This window comes from Aspergillus undulatus (genome assembly GCF_047715775.1).
Source record: "Aspergillus undulatus strain CBS 261.88 unplaced genomic scaffold BDV17scaffold_21, whole genome shotgun sequence".
In the NCBI taxonomy this organism is placed as follows: Eukaryota; Fungi; Ascomycota; class Eurotiomycetes; order Eurotiales; family Aspergillaceae; genus Aspergillus; species Aspergillus undulatus.
In genome coordinates, this window is record NW_027396625.1 from 78361 (window position 1) to 98792 (window position 20432).

General features: G+C 50.7%; 7 protein-coding genes across 7 annotated transcripts; 4 read left to right on the forward strand and 3 right to left on the reverse strand.

Moving 5' to 3' along the window:
• The first annotated feature begins 264 nt into the window (after positions 1 to 264).
• Positions 265 to 1199, forward strand: BDV17DRAFT_262034 (uncharacterized protein). The gene has a single exon (XM_073757732.1). It carries the CDS (start codon positions 379 to 381, stop codon positions 1054 to 1056), a length of 678 nt encoding a protein of 225 aa, XP_073616020.1. The 5' UTR covers positions 265 to 378; the 3' UTR covers positions 1057 to 1199.
• Positions 1200 to 1211: 12 nt separating this feature from the next.
• On the reverse strand, positions 1212 to 5431 carry BDV17DRAFT_281471 (major facilitator superfamily domain-containing protein; the record flags this gene model as incomplete). Its single annotated transcript, XM_073760028.1, has 11 exons — positions 1212 to 1778; positions 1842 to 2336; positions 2389 to 2442; positions 2505 to 2685; positions 2739 to 2818; positions 2874 to 2945; positions 3676 to 4558; positions 4608 to 4937; positions 5005 to 5078; positions 5159 to 5180; positions 5244 to 5431. The coding sequence occupies 11 exons, from the start codon at positions 5429 to 5431 to the stop codon at positions 1212 to 1214; spliced, it is 2946 nt and encodes a 981-aa protein (XP_073616021.1).
• BDV17DRAFT_262040 (uncharacterized protein) lies at positions 5416 to 6339 on the reverse strand. Its single transcript, XM_073757733.1, has one exon. It carries the CDS (start codon positions 5807 to 5809, stop codon positions 5618 to 5620), a length of 192 nt encoding a protein of 63 aa, XP_073616022.1. The 5' UTR covers positions 5810 to 6339; the 3' UTR covers positions 5416 to 5617.
• A 963-nt stretch (positions 6340 to 7302) lies between these two features.
• Positions 7303 to 9163, forward strand: BDV17DRAFT_281473 (major facilitator superfamily domain-containing protein; the record flags this gene model as incomplete). Its single annotated transcript, XM_073760029.1, has 2 exons — positions 7303 to 7538; positions 7615 to 9163. 2 exons carry the CDS (start codon positions 7303 to 7305, stop codon positions 9161 to 9163), a joined length of 1785 nt encoding a protein of 594 aa, XP_073616023.1.
• Positions 9164 to 10574: 1411 nt separating this feature from the next.
• Positions 10575 to 11291, forward strand: BDV17DRAFT_290842 (major facilitator superfamily domain-containing protein; the record flags this gene model as incomplete). The annotated part of the gene is made up of 2 exons (XM_073761999.1): positions 10575 to 10733; positions 10806 to 11291. 2 exons carry the CDS (start codon positions 10575 to 10577, stop codon positions 11289 to 11291), a joined length of 645 nt encoding a protein of 214 aa, XP_073616024.1.
• Positions 11292 to 13331: 2040 nt separating this feature from the next.
• BDV17DRAFT_298253 (fungal specific transcription factor domain-containing protein) lies at positions 13332 to 17648 on the reverse strand (the record flags this gene model as incomplete). Its single annotated transcript, XM_073763651.1, has 6 exons — positions 13332 to 14087; positions 14258 to 14660; positions 15210 to 15292; positions 15342 to 16300; positions 16351 to 17511; positions 17564 to 17648. The coding sequence occupies 6 exons, from the start codon at positions 17646 to 17648 to the stop codon at positions 13332 to 13334; spliced, it is 3447 nt and encodes a 1148-aa protein (XP_073616025.1).
• A 1025-nt stretch (positions 17649 to 18673) lies between these two features.
• Positions 18674 to 20213, forward strand: BDV17DRAFT_262048 (putative integral membrane protein). Its single transcript, XM_073757734.1, has 7 exons — positions 18674 to 18995; positions 19049 to 19086; positions 19145 to 19168; positions 19234 to 19426; positions 19478 to 19529; positions 19589 to 19748; positions 19800 to 20213. Exons 1-7 carry the CDS (start codon positions 18918 to 18920, stop codon positions 20002 to 20004), a joined length of 750 nt encoding a protein of 249 aa, XP_073616026.1. The 5' UTR covers positions 18674 to 18917; the 3' UTR covers positions 20005 to 20213.
• The last annotated feature ends 219 nt before the right edge of the window (positions 20214 to 20432 follow it).

Sequence of the window (20432 nt, forward strand, 5' to 3'; positions counted from 1 at the left end):
TGTACACTTTGCTAGGGCTATGGTGGAGAAATATATGTAAAAATGTTTTTGATACTCAACGCCCGTTGGCCCGGATATAACGCCAGCTACTATCCAGCGGGATTATTTTCCTCACAATGAAAAGAACATTAACACAATTTCGGGCAAATATCCGTGTCTTCATGAGAGGGGAAAATTGTACGTCGGGAATAGGAGAGGGTCCAGGCCCCTAACTGTAGCCCCGCGGCCCGCCCCGTAAGTTCTTCGCCCTCCGCACCAACCTCAACCCCTCACCCTCATCATACATTTCAAGAATGCTCATCACACCAACGCCGCTTCCACAATGACAACGCCACAGATCTACCTTCCTCAGGGTCCTCATCTCAGACGAAAACAAAAATGGCACCCCGCAACCTTCCAGCCCTCTTCTCCTCGCTCGCGCGCACCTCTTCCACCTCACCAACACCAACGCGCTGGACACTCCTCCGCACCCTGAAATCCTCAAACCCAAACGACATAACAGGGAGCCTGCACGGGACGGCAGCATTTACACCTTTATTATCTACCCCTCCAGGACAAGCGCAAGCGCAAGGACAGGGCCACACAGACCTCCTATACAGCGAAGAAGGCAGTCTCCCTACATCATTTGGTCCCGGACTCCGCTGGACAAAGAAATACATCTGGCGACTTAGCGATGAAGGCCGAATAAGCGTATGGTTTGTGAAGGTGGACAAGTCTTATAATGAGGGGGAGGAGGAGGCGGATTATCTGTTTCATGAGTTTGACTTCACGACCGATCCTGACTCCGGTTCTGCTCTGGCTTTAGAAGGCGAACAAGCAGATGCGGAATTCGTTACGCCTCCCATTCCACCCGAGATAGGGCCCGACACGGAAACGAACACGAGGATTGTCGCGGCGCGCGGGAATCACCTCTGCATAAACGATATGTATCGCACGGCGTATGCGTTCAGGGTAGCGGAGGAGAGTGGCGAGGTGCTTAGTTGGGCGAGTCGGCATGTCGTCAAGGGGCCGAAGAAGGGGCAGGATATTGTGAATTTGTATTCGAGGGATCTATAACCTTTGAAATTCTATGCGTGGATTTAGCGGGCGTCAATATCTAGAGGAAACGGCTTGACTTTGAGGGCTTCATTTCGTTTTTATCCAAACGAATATCCAGAATATCCGGAGAATTGGACTTTCCACTGCCCTGGCTATATAAATCGACCCGCTTCCTACAACGTATACATAAAATCCGGCCTCTTATCACCCAAAAGCTGCACCTCACTATCATTAAGCCCCTGAACCCACTCATCCCTCTTCCCAGCCCTTCTCTTCGCATTCTCCCTTCGTAGAAGAACATACTGCACAAGCGACCCCCCAAACTGAAACAGCACCAGATAAGCCAGAACAGTCCCATGCCCCGGATAAAACTCCGGCGCGTCCGCGCCACGATAAATATTCGAGCTGACAATCCCATTGAGATTGCCCCACCCGATCACGAAGCCCAATGTCACGCCGCGCTTGTACACGCCCTCGACGTTGTTGCTTGTCCACGATATGGTGTTTGAGATCGCGGGGTAGATACCCATCGCGCCGAAGAATGTTCCTGCGTATCGGGCGCCCGCGGATTTTGCGCCTAGGAGCATCGCGAAGCCCGTTATGCCGAGGAGGGAGACAAGCATGTTGCAGATGCCCCGTTGGCGGGTGCGGTCGGCTATGAAGCCTACGGCGACTGTGATTACGGCTGCGGCGGCGTAGGGCGGGACGCTGAGGAGTTGGGCGTGGATGTTTGTGTAGCCCTATCGGGTAGTAATCTATCAGCATCGAATCATCCAGCCGACTGGGATTTTGAGGGAACATACCAACTCATTGATAATCGTCGGGACAAACAGCGAAAACGCATACAGACACCCATCAGCACCCATATAGATAACCATACCCGTATACGTCTTCCAGTCACGCAAGCTGTTCCAAAAATACGCCATCTTGAACTGCTCGTGCTCAGCACTCGCCTGCTGATCTTCCGCCAGACGCCTGAGAACCCGCTTGCGATCATCGTCCGACAGGAACCTTGCTTCGTCGGGGAAATCGTATACCATCCAGAAGGAGATAACGCCAATAACGATCGTCGCTAAGCCCTCAAGGATGAATATCCAGGCCCAGCCTTCCTTTCCGCCTATTCCGTCCATGAGCGCGATGGCGGCTGCGAGGAGCCCGCCGAAGGAGCCGGCTAGGGCCGCGGCGGAGAAGAATATCGCCATGCGCACGCCAAACTCTGAGCGCTTGTACCAACATGAGAGAAAGTAGCCGACGCCGGGGAAGAGGCCGGCTTCTGTGAGGCCGAGGAACCAGCGGACCTTTGTATATGTTTTAGTGTATGGTTTGCGTGGAGAGGGGGCACGGACGTACAGCCATGAGGCCGGCCCAGTTGTGGACGAAGCCCATGCACATCATGCAGATACCCTATACGATGGTGAGCGTCAGTATGCGGCTTGTCGCCATGGTGAAGTGGGTAAGAGACGCACCCATAGAACCATGATGATGGGAATGAATATGCTAGGTCGGAGCCGCTTAAGAAGAACATTCGTCAAGGGCTCGAAAACCGAGTACGAGACGAAGAAGATGGTTAGAGCAGCATTGTATTGGCCATCAGTCATTTCCAAGTCCTCCTGTAGATCCGCGAGCTTTGCATTGCCGATGTTTGTTCTGCCGAGAATGATTAGGAGCAGATTGCGCTCGCGACGCGAAGAACGACTCACCGGTCCAAGAAAGAAATGAGGTATAGCAAACTCAGCCAGGGAACCAGCTTCAGATCGAGTTTCCAGAGGAGGCGACGGTCCTATTTGCGTCAGTAACCCTGCGAGCAAGCGAAGTTCATTCACCGGCAGTCTCACAATCTTCGCCCGCTCCTCCACGCTGAGCCCCTCATCTGGATCTTCGAACTGATCCAAGCGCGACTTGCGATGCTCATCTGGTGCTGAAGTGGGCTTTTCAATATCAGAAATCTTGGGTGATTCCGCCGCCATGGTGAGTCGAAAGAGGCTCGTGAGCGCGCAGAAAGTCAAGAGCTTGGAGAAGCCAGCGATCGAGCGAAACAAGGGAAGTGAGACCGGCAATCCGAAATCACAGAGACAGGGGTGACTCTGCTTTTTAAGTAGGGCTTTCCTCCATATGCATGATCTTTACCACAGAAGGGCAAATAGTGGCTGATCCTCGGGGATTTTCAAGCAATATGGCCAGAATCGCAGCCCTAGTGCCGGACTTCAGGTTTGTGAAGAACGGAGACATTCCGTGAGAGGAGGGTGCAACATAACGAGCTCTGATATTGGCATAGAGTCATTGACATGGTTCCGAGGGCGCGGGGTCAGCGTCGCAGTCGAATAGAAGGGCGCGGAGAAGCTTCGAGGGCGAGAACCGTGGCTGGAAGGATTCTGGGCGCGGCGATCCTGCCATTTTCCCCGCACGCCAGACGAGATAACAAGACCCTGGACATGTTATCAATTGGTTGTTTAGTGATTCATCTACCGTAAGCATTAACCAGATCGCGGAGAAAGACCAACATATAGCTGAAGCTGATAACATCAGATTGCAATTTAACTAAGCAGAAGGCCACACGCAAGTACATATGTAATGAACTGCACTATACCATCGCCGCATATATAGTCCTTCTCAAATAGTCTAGTACTCCCTCTCCACGGTAGTCTGCTCATATACCTGCAGGCTATACTTTGCAAACTGGCTCCTTTCTCGCAGTCTCCGTCCATAGTATCGGAACACAAACGGGATCGGACAGAATACAAGCGCCCCAGCGGCGAGAACAGACAGAGCCACATTTGCGCCCAAGCAACCGAACAGCTTAGGCGCAATAACGGGAAACATCGCCGCTAGCAACGAACGCGCAAGGGACATCGAAGCAAATGCGCTGGCAGCGTAGCTGTGGTAGCTATCCGCTAAATATCCCGCAAGAACGGTCCCAAACTCGTTGAGCGCAAACCCAACAAAGAACAGCGGGATCAGTGTCACGAACCAGTGCACCCCATGTATAGCAGGAGGAACCATCCAGGCAAACCACCAGAGCCCGATGGCCAGGAAAGGAGCTCCTAGAGAGATCCCAGCCAGCTTGTTTTCCGGAAGTAAGGGGAGTTGGTCCCGATGTCGTTGAGCCGCGACGCGTTGATCCTTCAATCGAATTAAGGTGCTAGGTAAGAAGCCGAGTCCGATGGCGAAGAATGGCAGGTTGGCTTCTTTCGGCGTGAAGCCCATGGACTCGTAGATGGGGGGCAGAGACTCGGTGAATAGGTACATGAGCGCGACGCTGCAGCCGCTCATCAGAGAGCAGGCGAAGACAATTGGCTCAGTAAAAAACAGTCGGAGCGGTCGAAGAAGGCCTTCACGGAAGAAAGCGCGGAGTTCGGGCACTTCGTCGGGGTTGAGTGCTTGAAGAGTCGCGTCGCCTGTCACCTGACGAAGCTTCTCGACTTCCCAAGTGAGTAGCAGCGATGGACGCGACTCTCGGATCGCGAGCAGCAACAAGGACACGCATCCGGTCACAATGCCCGAGATGTAAAACACCCATCTCCTGCAAAAGGTCAGCATTGTACTACCGTCTATCACATCAGCTGACTGACCAGCCCAGGGAGGCAGTGATATATCCGCTCATCACTGGCCCCATGGCCACCGCGAAGTTAGCAACCACCATATACGCAAAGACAAGCCAGATGCGATCCCACGCATTGAACATGTCCTCAATACTCCCGGTGATGATGACGGTGGGAACAGAGGAAACCAATCCGGTCAGGGTCCGTCCAGCAGCCATCGCTCCCAACGAAGGTACGGCTGCTATCATAACACTGAAGGCGCTAAACAACGCAGTGCCGATGATATATAGCTTTTTTCGTCCAAAAGCTTCAGAATAAGGCGGGAAAATGACATTGCCAGCGGCTTGCGCCAGCGAATACCTAAGCACCATAAGTCTCTAGATCGGTCGTCCGAGCAACATGGTTGAGCATGGTTGGAGAAACATACGTTGAGACAAAAATCAATACGGCAAAAGTCAAGTCGGTCCCGAGCTCGTGTCGTGCATCTTTCGCCGCCGTTGCCTGCCAATGAGAGACTTGATCTGAACATCGCGCTATACGACTCTTGTCTGGGGAGGAGGTTTGGGTCATTTTCAACTTACTCCAGAAGCGTTGATTGCGGTCCTATTCGTGGGAAGTCGAGGATCAGTCATAGACTTCGGACGGAACACGAGAGAAAGTACTCACGTATAGAACTCGAGGAAAATAATCAGTCCGATGTCGTATACTTTTCGAATCGCGGGCCAGTTCCTCGGATGTTTCGGGTTAGTATTTGCCCAACGCACATACTGCCCGTCCGGAGTAAGCTCCAGCTTGAGCTCTTCCAGAGCAACCTGAAGTACGATATTCTCCTCTTTCTGGTCACAGTCAGCCATCTTGAATTAACTGGAGACAACGAACAAGAACGGACAAATGCTCGAGTACAAGTACGCTCGCCTCGGAATCAAGGGGCACGACGAGAATTTACTTCCACATATCGAGGCAGCAAACGCAATAGGATCGACATGCTTCGCAGTTCATTCTTCCACTGTTAGGTTGAGAAGCCTTAGTACTTGACGTCGTTACCCGTTAATTGCGACACATGGAACCCCTTCCATGGGATACAGTTCGTAACATGTGAGAAGAATAGAAACGCCAGGGACCTCAAATAGCCAGGCGTCAGGGAGGAAAATAGGAAAGGACGACCAGATCCCGAAGCTCATGATTGGAATGTTCGAAGCCCAAGCATAAAGGCTCCGGAGACCTAAAAGCATGAGATTGGCCCAGAAGCCCTACCCGCCTAGCGCCAACCTATTTCCTACATTCCTGCTTCAAGCCTCAGGGGATGAGTTCAGGCCCTTGTGGGGTACCATGTTGCCCAGACCCAGCATGAGGTGCTTTGGCTGGAATGTAAAATGACAAGATTATGACCAAGAGCTGGTTGGAGCCGGTTGGAGTCGGCTAACAGTGGTTGAAGAATTAGGGCATGGTCACATCAGCGATTTTTGTTGCGAGTGGTGACTTCAGGTTGGAGATATGCATATGCCTGACCGCGAATCACGAGCTCAAGGGCGCTTACCAATTTTTTGCACCTCAATTTAACGCACCAATCTTTCAATGGGCCCATTGACCATTGAGGCAGACTATTTCTCCCGGGCAGGGTACACTAGTGTGATGTTGGAATAAGGAATAATGACACCAAGGCGCATTCCAGAAGGTGGCCGACAACCTATTTCAGTGACACTCTTGGTTTCGACTCGGCTTTCCTGCTTCAACCAGGTTTCTTTGTCTGGTCCTTGAGTCATGCTACGTTTCAGCGAGGTATATTTTGTTGCTACTTCGAGCCCCGTCGAATGCATAATTAACATGTTCTCAACTTTTCCCAGTTGATTGTCAGCAGGATGGTACTAATTACTGCATAAACTTTTCTAATAAGCGCGGCGGAAGCTTGACTAGTGCACTGACGGTTCCTTCAACCTTCAATTTCCCTGGTCACTTCGCCAAGTCAGACCATGACTTTTGCGGTGGGTCCGCTGATTTAGGTCACCACATACCTAGGAAAGTAAGGTCGCTTGATACTACCATTGATACTCCCGTGGGAAGTAGCTATGGCAATCTTTTACGCACCGGCATTGCCATTATTCTCAATGGAAAGCGAATCGAGAGGTGGCCACCTGCAGGGCGAAAAAAAGATAAGATCTCTCTCTGGGATCGTACTGGCCAGCGGGACTCGCTCTGATTTGATTATCAGATAACAATCAGATAACCCGGACCCACGGCAGAGCCACCAACTGCGAGCTTTTGCATCCCACGTCCACGGACCACGCGCCTGCTTGGGCAAGCTAGAGCGCCGCTAGGAAACTGTCTCCTATGTTAGTCCAACCACAAGACTATTGCTTGTTTTGGCCCCAAAACATTCTTCATGACAAGCTGCATCAGTCTATACAGCACTAGCCTCGTCTAAATGCCCTTAATCTTGACTTCTAGAAGCGCCATGACAAGCCTGGGCCCAGGTCTTCATCTAGCAAGGTCGCGTGGCAGCGGAGAGAATCCGATCATCCTGTCCAAATTTCTGCGCTGAAATATAGTGCGACTCTGCACGCCGAGTTTCGGCCTTCAAGCCCTTGAAACTTGCCATCGCCCCCATTCCCGCAGGCTTATATGGGCCCGTTTCTCCTTCCTTCTGTTCGCTCAATTGCTTATACCTCGTCTCTCCAGCTTCCTGGATCTGCTATTTTCCCGCTTCTTCCTCCAAGTCTTCCCGACGATGAGGTTTAGGCTTCCTCACAAGCACGACGAGCTGCCGGTGGACGACAACGATCGGGTCCCGGCAGACAATGAAGCTTTTGCTAAGAAGGGGGCGGGATCCTGCCCAGCAGAGGTTGGCCCCAAAGAAGAGAAAGAGAGCGACGTCGTCAATGCGGACTTCCAGCATGGTGTTCAGGCAGCCCAGGCCATGACTCAGGTGTGGTCTCTAAGCCATATTGTTGCAGCTTATGTTTTGTAAGCCCTGCCCATTTTTCCATGACATTCCCTGAGGTTGAGACTTTGAGACTGGAAGCTAACAACGAAACCCTAGGATCTGGATCATTCACTTCATCATGGCTTTCGCGTTGGGCATGATTGGAAACCTAACTCCGTTCGTCACAAGCTCTTTCGCAGAACATTCCTTGACTGCTACAACGTCCATCATTTCATCGCTGGCTTCTGGTCTGATCAAGCTCCCGTATGCCAAGCTGATGGATATATGGGGTCGTCCTCAAGGTTTTGCGGTGATGGTCGTTAGCATGACCGTCGGCTTGATCATGATGGCTGCCTGTAAGAATGTAGAAACATACTGTGCCGCACAGGTATTCTACCAGATCGGATACACGGGTCTTGACTTCACGATGACCATCTTCATTGCCGATACCTCCAAGCTGAAGAACCGAGCGTTCTGGATTGCTTTCGTTGCGTCTCCCTATATTGCTACCGTCTGGGCCTACGGCCCTGCGGCCGAGAGCACTCTGGCCACCATTGGATTCCGATGGGGTTTCGGCATTTGGGCAATTGTCATCCCCGTCGTCTCAGCACCTCTATTCTTCCTATTCTACTACAACCAGCTCAAGGCCGAGAGAATGGGTCTGGTTCCGAAGCGTGAGGCCGATCGCACCCTCCTCCACTCCGTCGTCCACTACGTGAAGGAGTTCGATCTCATCGGTATCTTCATTTTCGCTCTTGGTCTAGCACTATTCCTCCTCGCGTTCAATCTCTACACCAGGCAGGTGAACGAGTGGCGATCACCGCTCATCATCTGCTTCCTGATCTTTGGCGGTCTCCTTATCATTGGCTTTATCTTCTACGAGAAATACCTTGCCCCCGTGACCTTCATCCCCTGGGAGCTGCTCAAGAACCGCACGGTCATCTTCACCTATACCATGGCAGCAAGTCTCTACATTGCCTGGTACATTTGGGACAACTACTTCTACTCGATGTTGCTAGTCGTCTATAACCAAGACGTCTCCAAAGCCTCGTACATCAGCAACATATACACCGTCGGATCCTCCTTCTGGTCCATCGTCATGGGCATCGTCATCCGCTACAACGGCCGTCTCAAATGGCAAGCCCTCTACTTCGGCGTCCCCGTCACCATCCTCGGCGTCGCACTCATGATCCATTTCCGCCATGCAGGCGTCGACATCGGCTATATCGTCATGTGCCAGATCTTCATCGCCTTCGGCGGCGGAACTCTCGTCATCTGCGAGCAAATGACCGTCATGGCCGTCTCTCGGCAGCAGGACATCCCTGCTATTCTTGCGGCCGAGGGTATGTTTATCAACATCGGTTCCGCTGTTGGCTCTTCCATTGCAGCTGCTATGTGGACCGGTATCTTCCCCAACAAACTCAAAGAAAACCTGCCGGCCAGCGCACAGTCTCAGCTTGCCACTATCTATGGTGATGTCACGGCGCAGTATGGGTATCCTGTTGGCAGTCCCGAGCGTGACGCCATCAATCTTTCTTATAGCCAGACGCAGCGGCTTATGCTTATTGCTGCGACGTGCCTTTACTCTATCACGCTTGTCTCTGTGATGCTGTGGAAGGACGTCAATGTTAAGAAGATTAACCAGGTTAAGGGTCGTGTCTTCTAAGTGTGGCTCATTTACACTATCCTGATCGGGGATGCTTATAGAGGGAGCTCAGTCCCGTTGACTATTGTATTGAGATTTGCATAGTTATGAATGGCCTGGCAGTGCTTTCACGCAAACTAATAGCCATATATAATATTACTGGAGATCTTCCTTACTAATATAATAAAAAGATATCTAAAACACATCCTTAACAGCCTAGGTCAGTAAAAAACCCGCCTTCAGAAGTATTTTCGAACCAAGTTAGTTCCTAGAATAAACTAAATATCTTTTTCCCCTGGATAATCTGTGCTCAGTGGTTTATTATTACTAGTACAGAATACTCTTCTTAAGGCAGTTTATCTCTTGATTCAGGCCGTTGAGGATGCGCCTTGGAGATCCAGATCTGATTCAACCGTAGTTAGACAGAGGAAGCAGTTGCTTAAATACACAAATCGGGCGCCATTCTCGCAGGATATCTGGGTCAATCAATAGATACGGCCGGAGAGCTTCATCCTAGATCATTTGGAGTCTCGACCGGTCTCGACCGGTACTTAGCAACAACCGGGGAGCTTATTTCTCGATCAAATAAAACCCTGGTTAACCAATGATGCCGTGGTCGTGAGGAGCAGGATCTCGGCCCTACATGGACCTGTTTTGTCCATGGTGTCCTTCATTGCATAATGTTTATGATGATTAATGTGAGTTTAACATTACTGAACACAATGGTTTCTATAGTACCGCTCTGAGTCATGGGTCAGTTCCCAAGCCGTATACTTGAGGGATATACTAAATGAACAGTGCCACCGGGTTCGATGCTATGGGAGATCTCCAGTAAGATCCATGGTGATGGTGATAGGCCCCCCTTTTTTGCTTGCCTGACGGTGCCAAAGTACGTCCGATAGCAAGTTTATCCATCTTCCGTTTTTCCGTTCAACGATTACAATCGCGCATTCCGCCACTTTCTTTCTCTCCACACTAATTAGGCTATTTGCCTCATTCTGCTCGGCCCTTGCCTTGGGTTGGTTGTTGCCGCGCATATTGTCGGGGAAAACAAGTCGCTTACAGCGTTACGAGAAGCACCGTCGAGTGGAACGCACCTGACTTCTAACTTGCCGCATAGCCGGCATATCCCCTGGGGACTGCCGGTCATGCATACCGCCTGCAGTTGGTAGAGGAGGGAGGAGGAGGAGCAAAGGATGATGGAGTCGGAGTCTGAATCGGAATCGGAGTCGGAGGCAAGTCGAGGAGGTATACTAGAATTGTATACTTCCCTTTGTTTGCTTGGCTTCAATACCCCTGAACGGCCTTTCAGGAAGGGTATAAATACACAGTTCTCGAAAGTACAGTCAGTGGGCTTCGTCGTCTTCGTCTTCTTCGTTCATACCGTTTCAGTTCTCTCCAACCATTACTCAAAGCTCTGCAAATTCGCACGATGCATTCCCAGCTCAAGCAGGACGAAGAGGTCCAAATGGACAGACTGAAGGAAATGAATGAATATCAGTCCCTGTCCGGCCTCAAGCTTTACAGTGTTCTGTCGGGTATCATGACTGCGACTATCCTGATTTCGCTCGACGTCTCCATCATTGCCACCGTTGGTCTTCCATTCCATTAACATCCATCCATTTCCCCTTCCTACCGGTATCACTTTACTGACCTCATTTAGGCAATCCCCGCCATAACCAGCCAGTTCCACGCCCCCACGGATATAGCTTGGTATGGCGCCGCATACCCCCTAACCATGTCCGCCCTGCAGCCTCTAGGCGGCAAGGTAGCAACAATCTTCTCTCTACGGTGGACGTACCTCATCTTCTTCGCAATTTTCCTCCTCGGCTCCCTCCTCTGCGGCATAGCCAACAGCTCAACCATGTTTATTGTCGGCCGCGCCGTGGCGGGGATAGGAGGCGCCGGTGTAGTCTCGGGTGGCCCGTCTGTGATTGTGCTCGCTACGCCCCCGGCGCAGAGGCCGTTGTTCACGGGGCTTTATGCAGTTGGGACTGTTATTGCGCCGCTTATTGCGGGTGCGTTTACGAGTCATGTTAGTTGGGGGTGGTGTTTTCTTACTAATTTTCCTGCTGGGGCGGTTACGGTTGGCGCGTTGTTGTTCTTCTTTCACCCGCCGCCTACCAGTACGCCGTCGGTCGGCCGCTAAGACCACGAGGGAGAAGATCATGCAGCTGGATTTTGTCGGGTGTAATTGTGTCAGGAGTGCTAGCAAAGCACGTCAGATACTACAATCCTTGGTTTTTCGTCGGATCAGCCATGCTCTGCGTTGCCTTCGGCCTTTATACAACCTTTACACCGTTTCCAGATCCTCCAGGGTTTAGGCTGTGGATTCGGGGCGCAGATGGCTCTCCTCACGGTCCAGAATGTTCTTAGGTCGAGGCCTGAAATCGTCCCAGTGGGTATCTCGATTGTGCTCTCGCCCAGTACTTTGGGCAGCTCTGTTATGCAGACTGTTAACGGGACGATCTTCCAGAATAAACTTTTCCATGGCTTAAGTCCGGCGCGCAGTTAGGTTCGACTGCCGTGGCCATGGTTCTTCATGCTAGGAACCTCGAGGTAAGAAGAACGGTTCTTGACAAGTTTCCGGATCGCCTTGACGCAGTCATTACGGCATACAATGAGGCTATCACGACTGTCTTTTTAAGTGACCCTGGTCTTTGACCCTGGTCGATTAGTGTGAGATATCTGAAACCTAACAGCAATAGTACCTCGCCGTGACCGCGAGCAGCCTAGTGTTTGTTTTGTCTGCGAGGATTGAGTGGACAAATGTCGCTCTCGAATGGCACCGACCCAAAGTCAGCGGTCGAGAAACGTCCATGCAGCAACCAGCCGGAGCCTTGATGGAAAGCTGAAACACTGCGTTGTGTGGTATGGTGGACGGACAGTCAAGCTCTTTTGAGCTCTTCACTAACTCCCAAATTTTCGGACCTTTTAGGCCATGTAATTTCTTTATTCTAACCCTACATTCGATATCAATACACTTGTAATCATTTATCCTCTTCAACGTCCCCTTTGCAGCCGAACCTGGTGCAATGATGTACGGATACATACCACAGAATATGATTTTCGCTATTCTTGGTTGCGGGTTTCACTGGGATCACATGGCCGAAACTGAGGAATAGACGGGATTTCCGCAACTTTCGCCATATCCTCGAGGAACATAATTTTTTAGGAGATTAGACCAAATTTGGACCCAGGCCTTCGGTGCTATTTTGTATTTCAACTCTACATCAAATATCAATACTTATTACAATTATCTACCTTTCGTCAATACCAATGTTTCTTAGCACTAATTAGCGGTATTTACGAAGTACATATTTGTCAAGGGAGATGTTCATTAAGTACGCTTTATTCATGACTACCGCTCTCGCTCTTGACTCGGAAGTAACTGGGTGTCCTATCTCATTGGGGCTCAGGCGTTATAGAAGTTACTTTATAGATAAATACTGTCCCTGTTCTCAACCGCCCTGCTAGCCAGGTGCGCACGATGGTGAAAGGCTCGCCCAAGAGATGCAGGCAAGTCCTGGTTATAGCCGTGCTGAAATGGTCACTGGTCGAGGACGTTGTAGAACATCCAAACCAGACCCGTTAGCCTGCCCGGTAGTATAGAGTCGGTCAATTAGTCTGGCTAGACGCCCGCAACATCCGTAAAGTCTGCCCGCACAATAAGTTTGATGGGAAATTATCGGGATCGCTTACCATATGTAATGACGGCATTTAATACACATGCTTCTGCCGGCATGCGAGTACACCTGGTGTTTGATGTGGACTGGTTCGAACCTGCAGCAGAACTTTCATTAGAGACTACTCAGAGGTCTGCCCTCACTGAGCTTTATTTATGAGGGCTGTCAAGTTTTATGAGAAGTTATTGAGAAGTTTGTGCTTGAGAGATCATCTGGATTGCTGGGTATTTCTTATCGAACATCAAGATAGCTTGTTTTGTCATAAACTCATGGGGCGTTTTTCCTCGCGCGAGATGATACGGAACGCAACATAGTCGTAGGCTCATTGCAGAGTTCCAAAGCAATCACCGAGCGGAATCATGCATTTTCCGGCTTTGTGTCACCGCGTCAAGAGGCTCGTGATAGCAGAATCGCAGAGTGATGTTGCTGAAGAAGGCATATTCGGGGAAGACAAGAGGATGGAAATGAGACCCGAAGTCAAGGGGAAAAAAAAAATTCCACTATCAAGCAGTACCCATGGCATCAATCTCCTCCAGCACGCCTCTAGCCTCAGAGGGTGTTCCATTTTGTTTCAAGAAGCGGAACTGGCATTGGCCCAAGGTCGGATGTTTTCTCAGCCACTCAAATACCATTGCCGCTCCCTTGACCGAAATCATCTTAACATCAACCTCGCCGTGTGCAGGACCATCTTCGATGCCTTCCAGTTGCATGGCGTATTTGAGATAGGGATTGGTAAGGACACGGGTGAGCTCCATCTTGAGCGTCGGTTTGGTGTGGAATATGCCTATGGTGCGGGTGTATCCGTCCCTTTTGATCAACCGCTCCGTATCGGCGGGGATGGGGTAGGTTGGCGTGTGTACGGGGACGAGTTTTCCGAAGGGTAAAGGGTAGACTTTAGTCTTAACACCAACCACGAACTTGAGAGCTTCTTCTTGGGTGACGAAGATGATCATGGCGGTGTTATAGCCAGTGATGGCGCTAGTGTCTGCAAGGCGAGCGGAGTAAATCTCACCAACGACGAGCGGAAGAATCTGGCTTAATGATCGGTCAGGTGGAAGCTCATCGATGCGGATAGTACGGTAGACATCGCGGTCCGAGATGGAGGGGATGTAGCGGAGGCCGTACTGGAAGACCCAAAGCTCAAAATAGGGCTGACGAGCGACAAGCATGTTTGAGCGGGTATGGAAGGCGTCGAGCTCTTCTTCTGCGCCATCAAAGACACTAGATCCTTTCAAAGCCCAGGACATCTTCCCATCCCACTTGGCGACAGTTGGAATGAGTCGCTGGTCTCCCTGGGAGGTTGTGTTGAGCTGGGTCGCGTCGCGAGGGTGGCGCTGAGGAGGGACAACACGCGGGGCGCGCTGAGGCGAGAGATTCAATGGGTCAACATTTTGTCTGCAGCGTTTGCTTACACTATGCCAAAGCATACCTTGGGATCCAAGACTGACATCTTTAGGTCATCCACGAGATTACCCAAGAGGTCCTTCTGCCCTGGAACAAGTGGTGGGGCATTCTCATCTTGTAAATCTTTTAGGTAGAGCGGACGAAGAGGTGAAATCTGAATATCTTCATTTCTGCCATCAAGAAGGTCCGTAGAGTAGGTGAAAGGGACGTATGCCATTTCGTCACTTTCCGTCTGCTTTTCTGCGCGACGACGCCAGTCGCAAGTTTTAGGTCCAGGAAGTGAGACACGAGTGAGATGTAGAAGACGAGTATTAATAACAAACAAAAAGAAGCAGAGAATCATATAGACTGGCGTATCAAAGGAGACGGAAAGGAGGAGAAGCGTAGACGTGGTGAAGCCCCGGGAGGAAGCTGGGAGAAATCGCAGCCTTCCATTTTTGGAAAGGAGCAATCAGAGGAGTTAGGGGAGTCAGACGAGGGCGTTGCTACGGTGAGAGAGTGGTGGAGAAGATGAAGAACAAAGAGCTAGAATTAAATTGAGGGGTTTAAATAGTCAGTGGCGGTGTTCAATTAGGGAGTTGGTGAACAAGAGGCAGTCAGGTTAAGGTTGCTCGTCTCAGTAATGCGGGATGTACATGGTGAGGTTTCTGTTGGTGTCTGCGGAAGCCGACAAGAAATTGGGCCAGAGGCGTTCCGATACCAACGAACAAATGATAAGTGAGGAATATGAAAGTTGAGATAGAGAAGAGAAGCAGAGGTTAATGAAGAAGATATGTTATGTTGAAGCCCCTAGACCATATGAGGGAGATTACTGTGTTGCCTTGCTATTATCCACACGCCGTGCAGATTTGGGCTGTATCAAGCATCTACCGCTAATGAGAAACCACGTATAAACCCCCGAACAATCTGACATCTGCATTTATACCACGTCATCTTTGGTGTTGAACCATTAGTGAGATGACAATCTGACAATCTACCCGATAAACTCTCCTTGCGCAAACGCAATCCAAGGCAAACCAGCGTCCCAACATCGCTGCATCAACGTGCGTGCACTCTGAATCTAAAGCAAATTTAGTCCAATGGTGTGATGAACTAATCACGCAACATACCTGCTTCATTCCGGTGGCCTCTAGAGCCTCTAGTCGCTCCTTGATTTCGTTTCGTTGCTCAAGATTCTGCGTTTCACATCCAGCCGTGAATATTGGGAACAGAACGCCTGCTTCGACGGTTGATCCGCATTTAATCGCTGTCACCGACTGCATGAGGCCATCTAGAGCCTTCGAAACTGCGTCAGAATCGGGTGCATCGCCCAATACCCGGCGACGAAGATGAAGTAGGCCAGCATATCGGAAAGCACGATCCACCGCAAGCATATCTGACGATTCCAATTCCTGATAATGTTGTTCAAGGGCGTGGGCCTGTGTTTCAAGTGTCTCCCAGTCGGTTATTAGGGCTTCCGTTTCGTGAATTACATCGATAGAGGGCCGCCATTCAGGTAGGAAAGTGCCCATCTCATCGAATCGTTCATTATCGCATTGGTTCACCAAGCCTCCGAGCTGCATCAAGAATAAGCCAGTTCGAGGAGTAAAGCCGGTAAAACAGTCGACCGCGAACTCGTCCCAGTCTTCCACTGAGGAGCAGGTGCTCAATACAGTATAGTATGCCAACAGGGGCGGTTGATGGCGCCGACAAGAGAGCGAGCCCAGAATGTCCAGGTAACCGAGCCATCGGGTGAGAAATGCACCAATGCGGTTTCCAGGGTAGGCGATTTGACTTTGCCGGGCGAGGAATAGGTCGCGGGCCAGTTTGAGGTGGCTTTGCCAGGGTATCGGAACCTCAAAAGTGCCGGGCGAGACGATCTTCAAAGAGAGCAACATAATGGCCGTCGCCAGGTGGCTGTCGGTTATCTTCTCCTGCGTATCCTCCAGCGCCATGCGCAGTGACGGAAAGACGTTGCTGACCCAATATGCAATCCGATTTGCTGGCTCAGGATGGCCCAAAAATCTCGCTCGGTGGCTTGCTGAATACGCTAGCATCAGGTTGAGTAGATTTGGGTCGCCGATTGCCACTATTCAGTCAGCAATCGATCAGGAAAGGAAGGGGAAATGTCTTACTTACTAGAGGGCAGAACAGATCTGAACGGATTGTCGCCGCAGTCGTGAGGGACCAGGATCCTTGCCGTATGGTTGAGAAAATGGTGGAAGTACATCAAGTTGATGGGTACGCTGAATAGGGATGCTGGAAGTGGCGAGATGTATCGTGGTATGTCAATGGGCACAGGAAATGCATAATAGTCGTACTTGTCGCCATTTGACATCCCACGCTCCTTTTCTGCTGGTGTTCTCGGACTAGACACGCTGCTCGCTATCTGAGATTGAACAGCATCAAGCGCGTCAGTGATATCAATTGCTGAGTCGTCATCATTGTTCCCCAGGTCCATGTCCGGACGACCGTAATCTATACCGTAATGGTCGGTCACGGTGGTGAGATAAGCGAGCCATTTTTCGGAGTTGGTAAGACCGCGATGCTCTTCAAATGGATGGTGACCGATATGGCGGCGTGTGAAGAGAGAGTTAGACCTGGTGTGCTTCGTCCCGTCAAAACCAGCCTCAGAAGTTCCGTCCGGGATCCCGGTTAGCTTGTCAGGGAATTCTTGGTCTTTGGGTGTTTCGGTTGTAATCAGGCTGGTGTCAAGTGACCTTGGGGAGAGAGTTCCATAAGAATTGAAAGGGCTATAAGTGTTGCAGTCGGAGGCATCTGTAGCCCCTATCTCTCCAGGAGGAGACCCGGGGAAGTCCTTATAAACTGGCAGACCACTCTGTTCAGATGAAGGGTCAGTAGGCACATTTCCAGAAACATCTACCTCAGGTTGAGTCACAGGGAGTGGTTGAAAGGCGGGTCCGGAGGGAGAGTCAAAGTTCAATATTGTTGAAATGCTGCCACTGGTTTCCAGCGATGGGTGATAATGAGGTCTGGCAAACGGATTTGAGAGGCGATTGTGCGGCATGTCGGCCCCCGCAGGGAAGCTCGGCCAAGTGCTCAGCGACAGGTCCATTTCTACTGGAGCTCTATCGGTTGTACGGCTGGGTGGATTAAGGGATTGGTCAAGGACAGTCGGATGAACTTGGATATCATGTAGCCTGCTAGGGTACGTGTTTCCTATAGTCATCTCCCCTGCAAGCCCAGCATCCCAGAGCAAGGACTCCGCAGGTTCGTCCTGCGTAGTTTTCTCCTCCAAACCACTAGCCTTGAACGATCGAGCGGGACTGGTTGGGCGTGCTTGGTGCAGGGATGGAGGAGACAAAGGGAATGGGAATGAATATTGTGATACGCTGCTTGACTGGGAGCTCGGTGAGCCGACAGAGGACCTTCTTCTTGTCCTCCCACCCCAGTTCAAGCGGATACTGTAGTCGCATGGTTCATTCTGACGTCGACAATTCAAGCACGAGGGCTTTTCCTCCCCACTTTATCAAAAAGTTAGCAAAGTGGCTCCATGGACGCAAGGCATACAGACCACTTGACTTTCTTCGCTTTACATTGCCTGAACGTCGTCAATGAATGTTTCGAACCCCATACGATCCAAATGCGCAATACTTACCAGCATCCTTTGCGAGATCTTCGCTTAGGCTCGGGGGCTCCGGGCCTTCTAGAGCGCGGCATTTGATGCTCAAATCGGAGAATAGGCACGGTTACTTGACGAACTAATGGTCCGGGGTGAAAGATAGTGCCAACTTAATCTGCGGAGTAAGATCGCCATGCGGTATCTAGAAGCAATCTGCGTAGGGCTGAGCGAAGAGGGTCTTTTTCGTCTGCGATTCGGTCGATTGACCCAAGAGGACAGGAAACGATAGTCGATGGCGATGGAATCGGGTCTAGTGTTCGTACTCATCGAGGTACGAGATATGGCGGGGCTAGCCAAGCAATTCTAGGGGTTATGGTGATGTCGAGGGTCTTGGAAGAATGAGATGTGATGCGAGATGAGAAACGAGTTCAAGCTGGAGAGCGGAGAGGAGAGTACGAGTCACGAGAACCTTAAGGTGGTATTCGCTATACAATAATAGTAGAGTCTCGGCACGACTCCGACTACCGTACTAGAAGAGGCCTCTGGCTGTCAAGATTCTGGAGGTGGAAATTGACTGCGGTAAAGCCCAAATGTGACAGAAACGGTGCAAGCAGAGAGAGGGCCAGGCAGTAAGACAGGAGAAGCAGGCTGAAGGAAGTGGAAGTTGCATTTGTTGCTGCATGAAAGATGGCCCTTATCGTGGCTCTCTGGGTGACGGACCTTTGGAGCAATCACAGCCCTCCCGCCGTGGGGACGCTTGGAACTGCCTTTTTGGGGCTATTGACACCTCAGGCTTGAATTGATGAGCCCAGACGCCCTGACGGAGCGGGACTACCCTGGCTCCGGAGGCAGCTGACATCAGACATGGGGGTTCCTTGCTTTTTCTTTGTGCTCCGTCACTTTCTATGGATAGATAATGTCTGCATACCTAATGATGATCTTCTTCTCTCGAGTCAATCTTTGCGCTGCTGATTCTTATTCTTATTTCTGATATTCTGCTTGCTTGACAGCTTCAAACCTCTAGATTTCTGCCATCGTTGATTGTTCCTTATCCCTACCACGGCTGTTATCGCTATCAACCTTATCCTCAATCTCCTCCAGATAACACATACGTACTAGCGTTATGTCGTCTTTAATTGCCAAAGCGCACCCGTTGCAGCGGCTACCCAGTCCCTCAAGAGGAGTCTCGGCTTTGGTTCATGTACGATATCCTGCAAGGCTTCACAATTCGTCTCTAATTAATCCCTTCCGCAGGCTTCCGGGTTAGCTAGTTTCATATGGTCCTTCAAGTAGTAAGTGCATGCACCCGAGAACAGCTTCAGGATAGCTTTATTGACTCCCGTTTTATAGCATGCACGACAATCCTAACCATGCGTAAGTTCCATCTACACCTCCAAGCCCAAGGTTCGATGGAAATTGACTTTCGTTCCGTCCCGTAGCAACGAAGCATACGGATGGCATTTCCAGTACCTGACCGTAATCGGTCTATCTCTGGCGACTATCACCTTCGCCTTCGGTCTTCTAGCGGATATTACCTTGTCCCCCAGGCTGTTCCTGGTGAAGAATCTGCTGTCCGTGTGTAGCGCTCCGATGGAGGTTCTGATCAGTGTTCTTTACTGGAGTCTACGCCTTGTTAGTCGCCCTTCTTTTCAGTCCTTGCTCGATGCTAACCACGTTTTATAGATCGATGAGCGCCTCGTCATTCCCGAGTGGGCCGTGATTCCTATGAGTGCTGGTATGTTTCCCGTCACGTTAGCCATTTTGAGTACTCATGTAACTCTGTGTCCTTTACAGACATCAGCTTCCACGCCATTCCCTCTATTGTCTTCCTAATCGACATTCTCTTCCTCTCCCCGCCATGGACAATCACCATCGGCCCAGCCCTTGGGCTGTCCACCGCAATCGCAGTATCCTACTGGTTTTGGGTGGAGCGGTGTTTCCAGTTGAACGGATGGTACGCGGACACCTCTCTTTGGAGGAAACCCTAATCTAACCAATTTATAAGGTACCCCTACCCAATCTTCGAAGCGGTCCCGCTCGAAGGCCGAATCGGGCTTTTCGTTCTCAGTGCCGTAGTCATGGCCCTCAGCACCGCAACTCTCAAGTGGCTTTACGGCCGCGTCAACGGCTTCGGAACGCCAACGAAGCCTCAGGCTAAGCCTGGCTCTGTGAAGGCCAACGGGAATCTCTCTGAATGCCAATGGTCTTGAGCCTAGTTGCGCCGATAAATTGCATCGCTATACGTCGATTACGAAAGTGCATTCGCTCATTAAACAATTTCCTGGCGACTCGGATGGTTTATCTGATTACAGGATTTTCGTTGCATAGATATAGGGTAAGAAAGAGAACCTTACAGACGCTCTATAGAATATAAAGATAGATATCGATTTATCAGGAGCTCAAACCAAGAAGTTGTTATATGTATGATTGATTAGCTAAAGATACTTACTGTAGAGTAATAGCAGTGGTACCTAGTATACAACCACCTGACAGGGCTCATCAGCCATGGTTCCCTGGCAGGAAGGCGCCGTTAGTATTATCTTGGTCGTTCCTGCCATATCTGCACGTATTACTGAATGGAAAGAGCGCCCGCCCGCTCTACCGTGCCTGCCATTTTCGGTATATGTGAAGTTGCCTA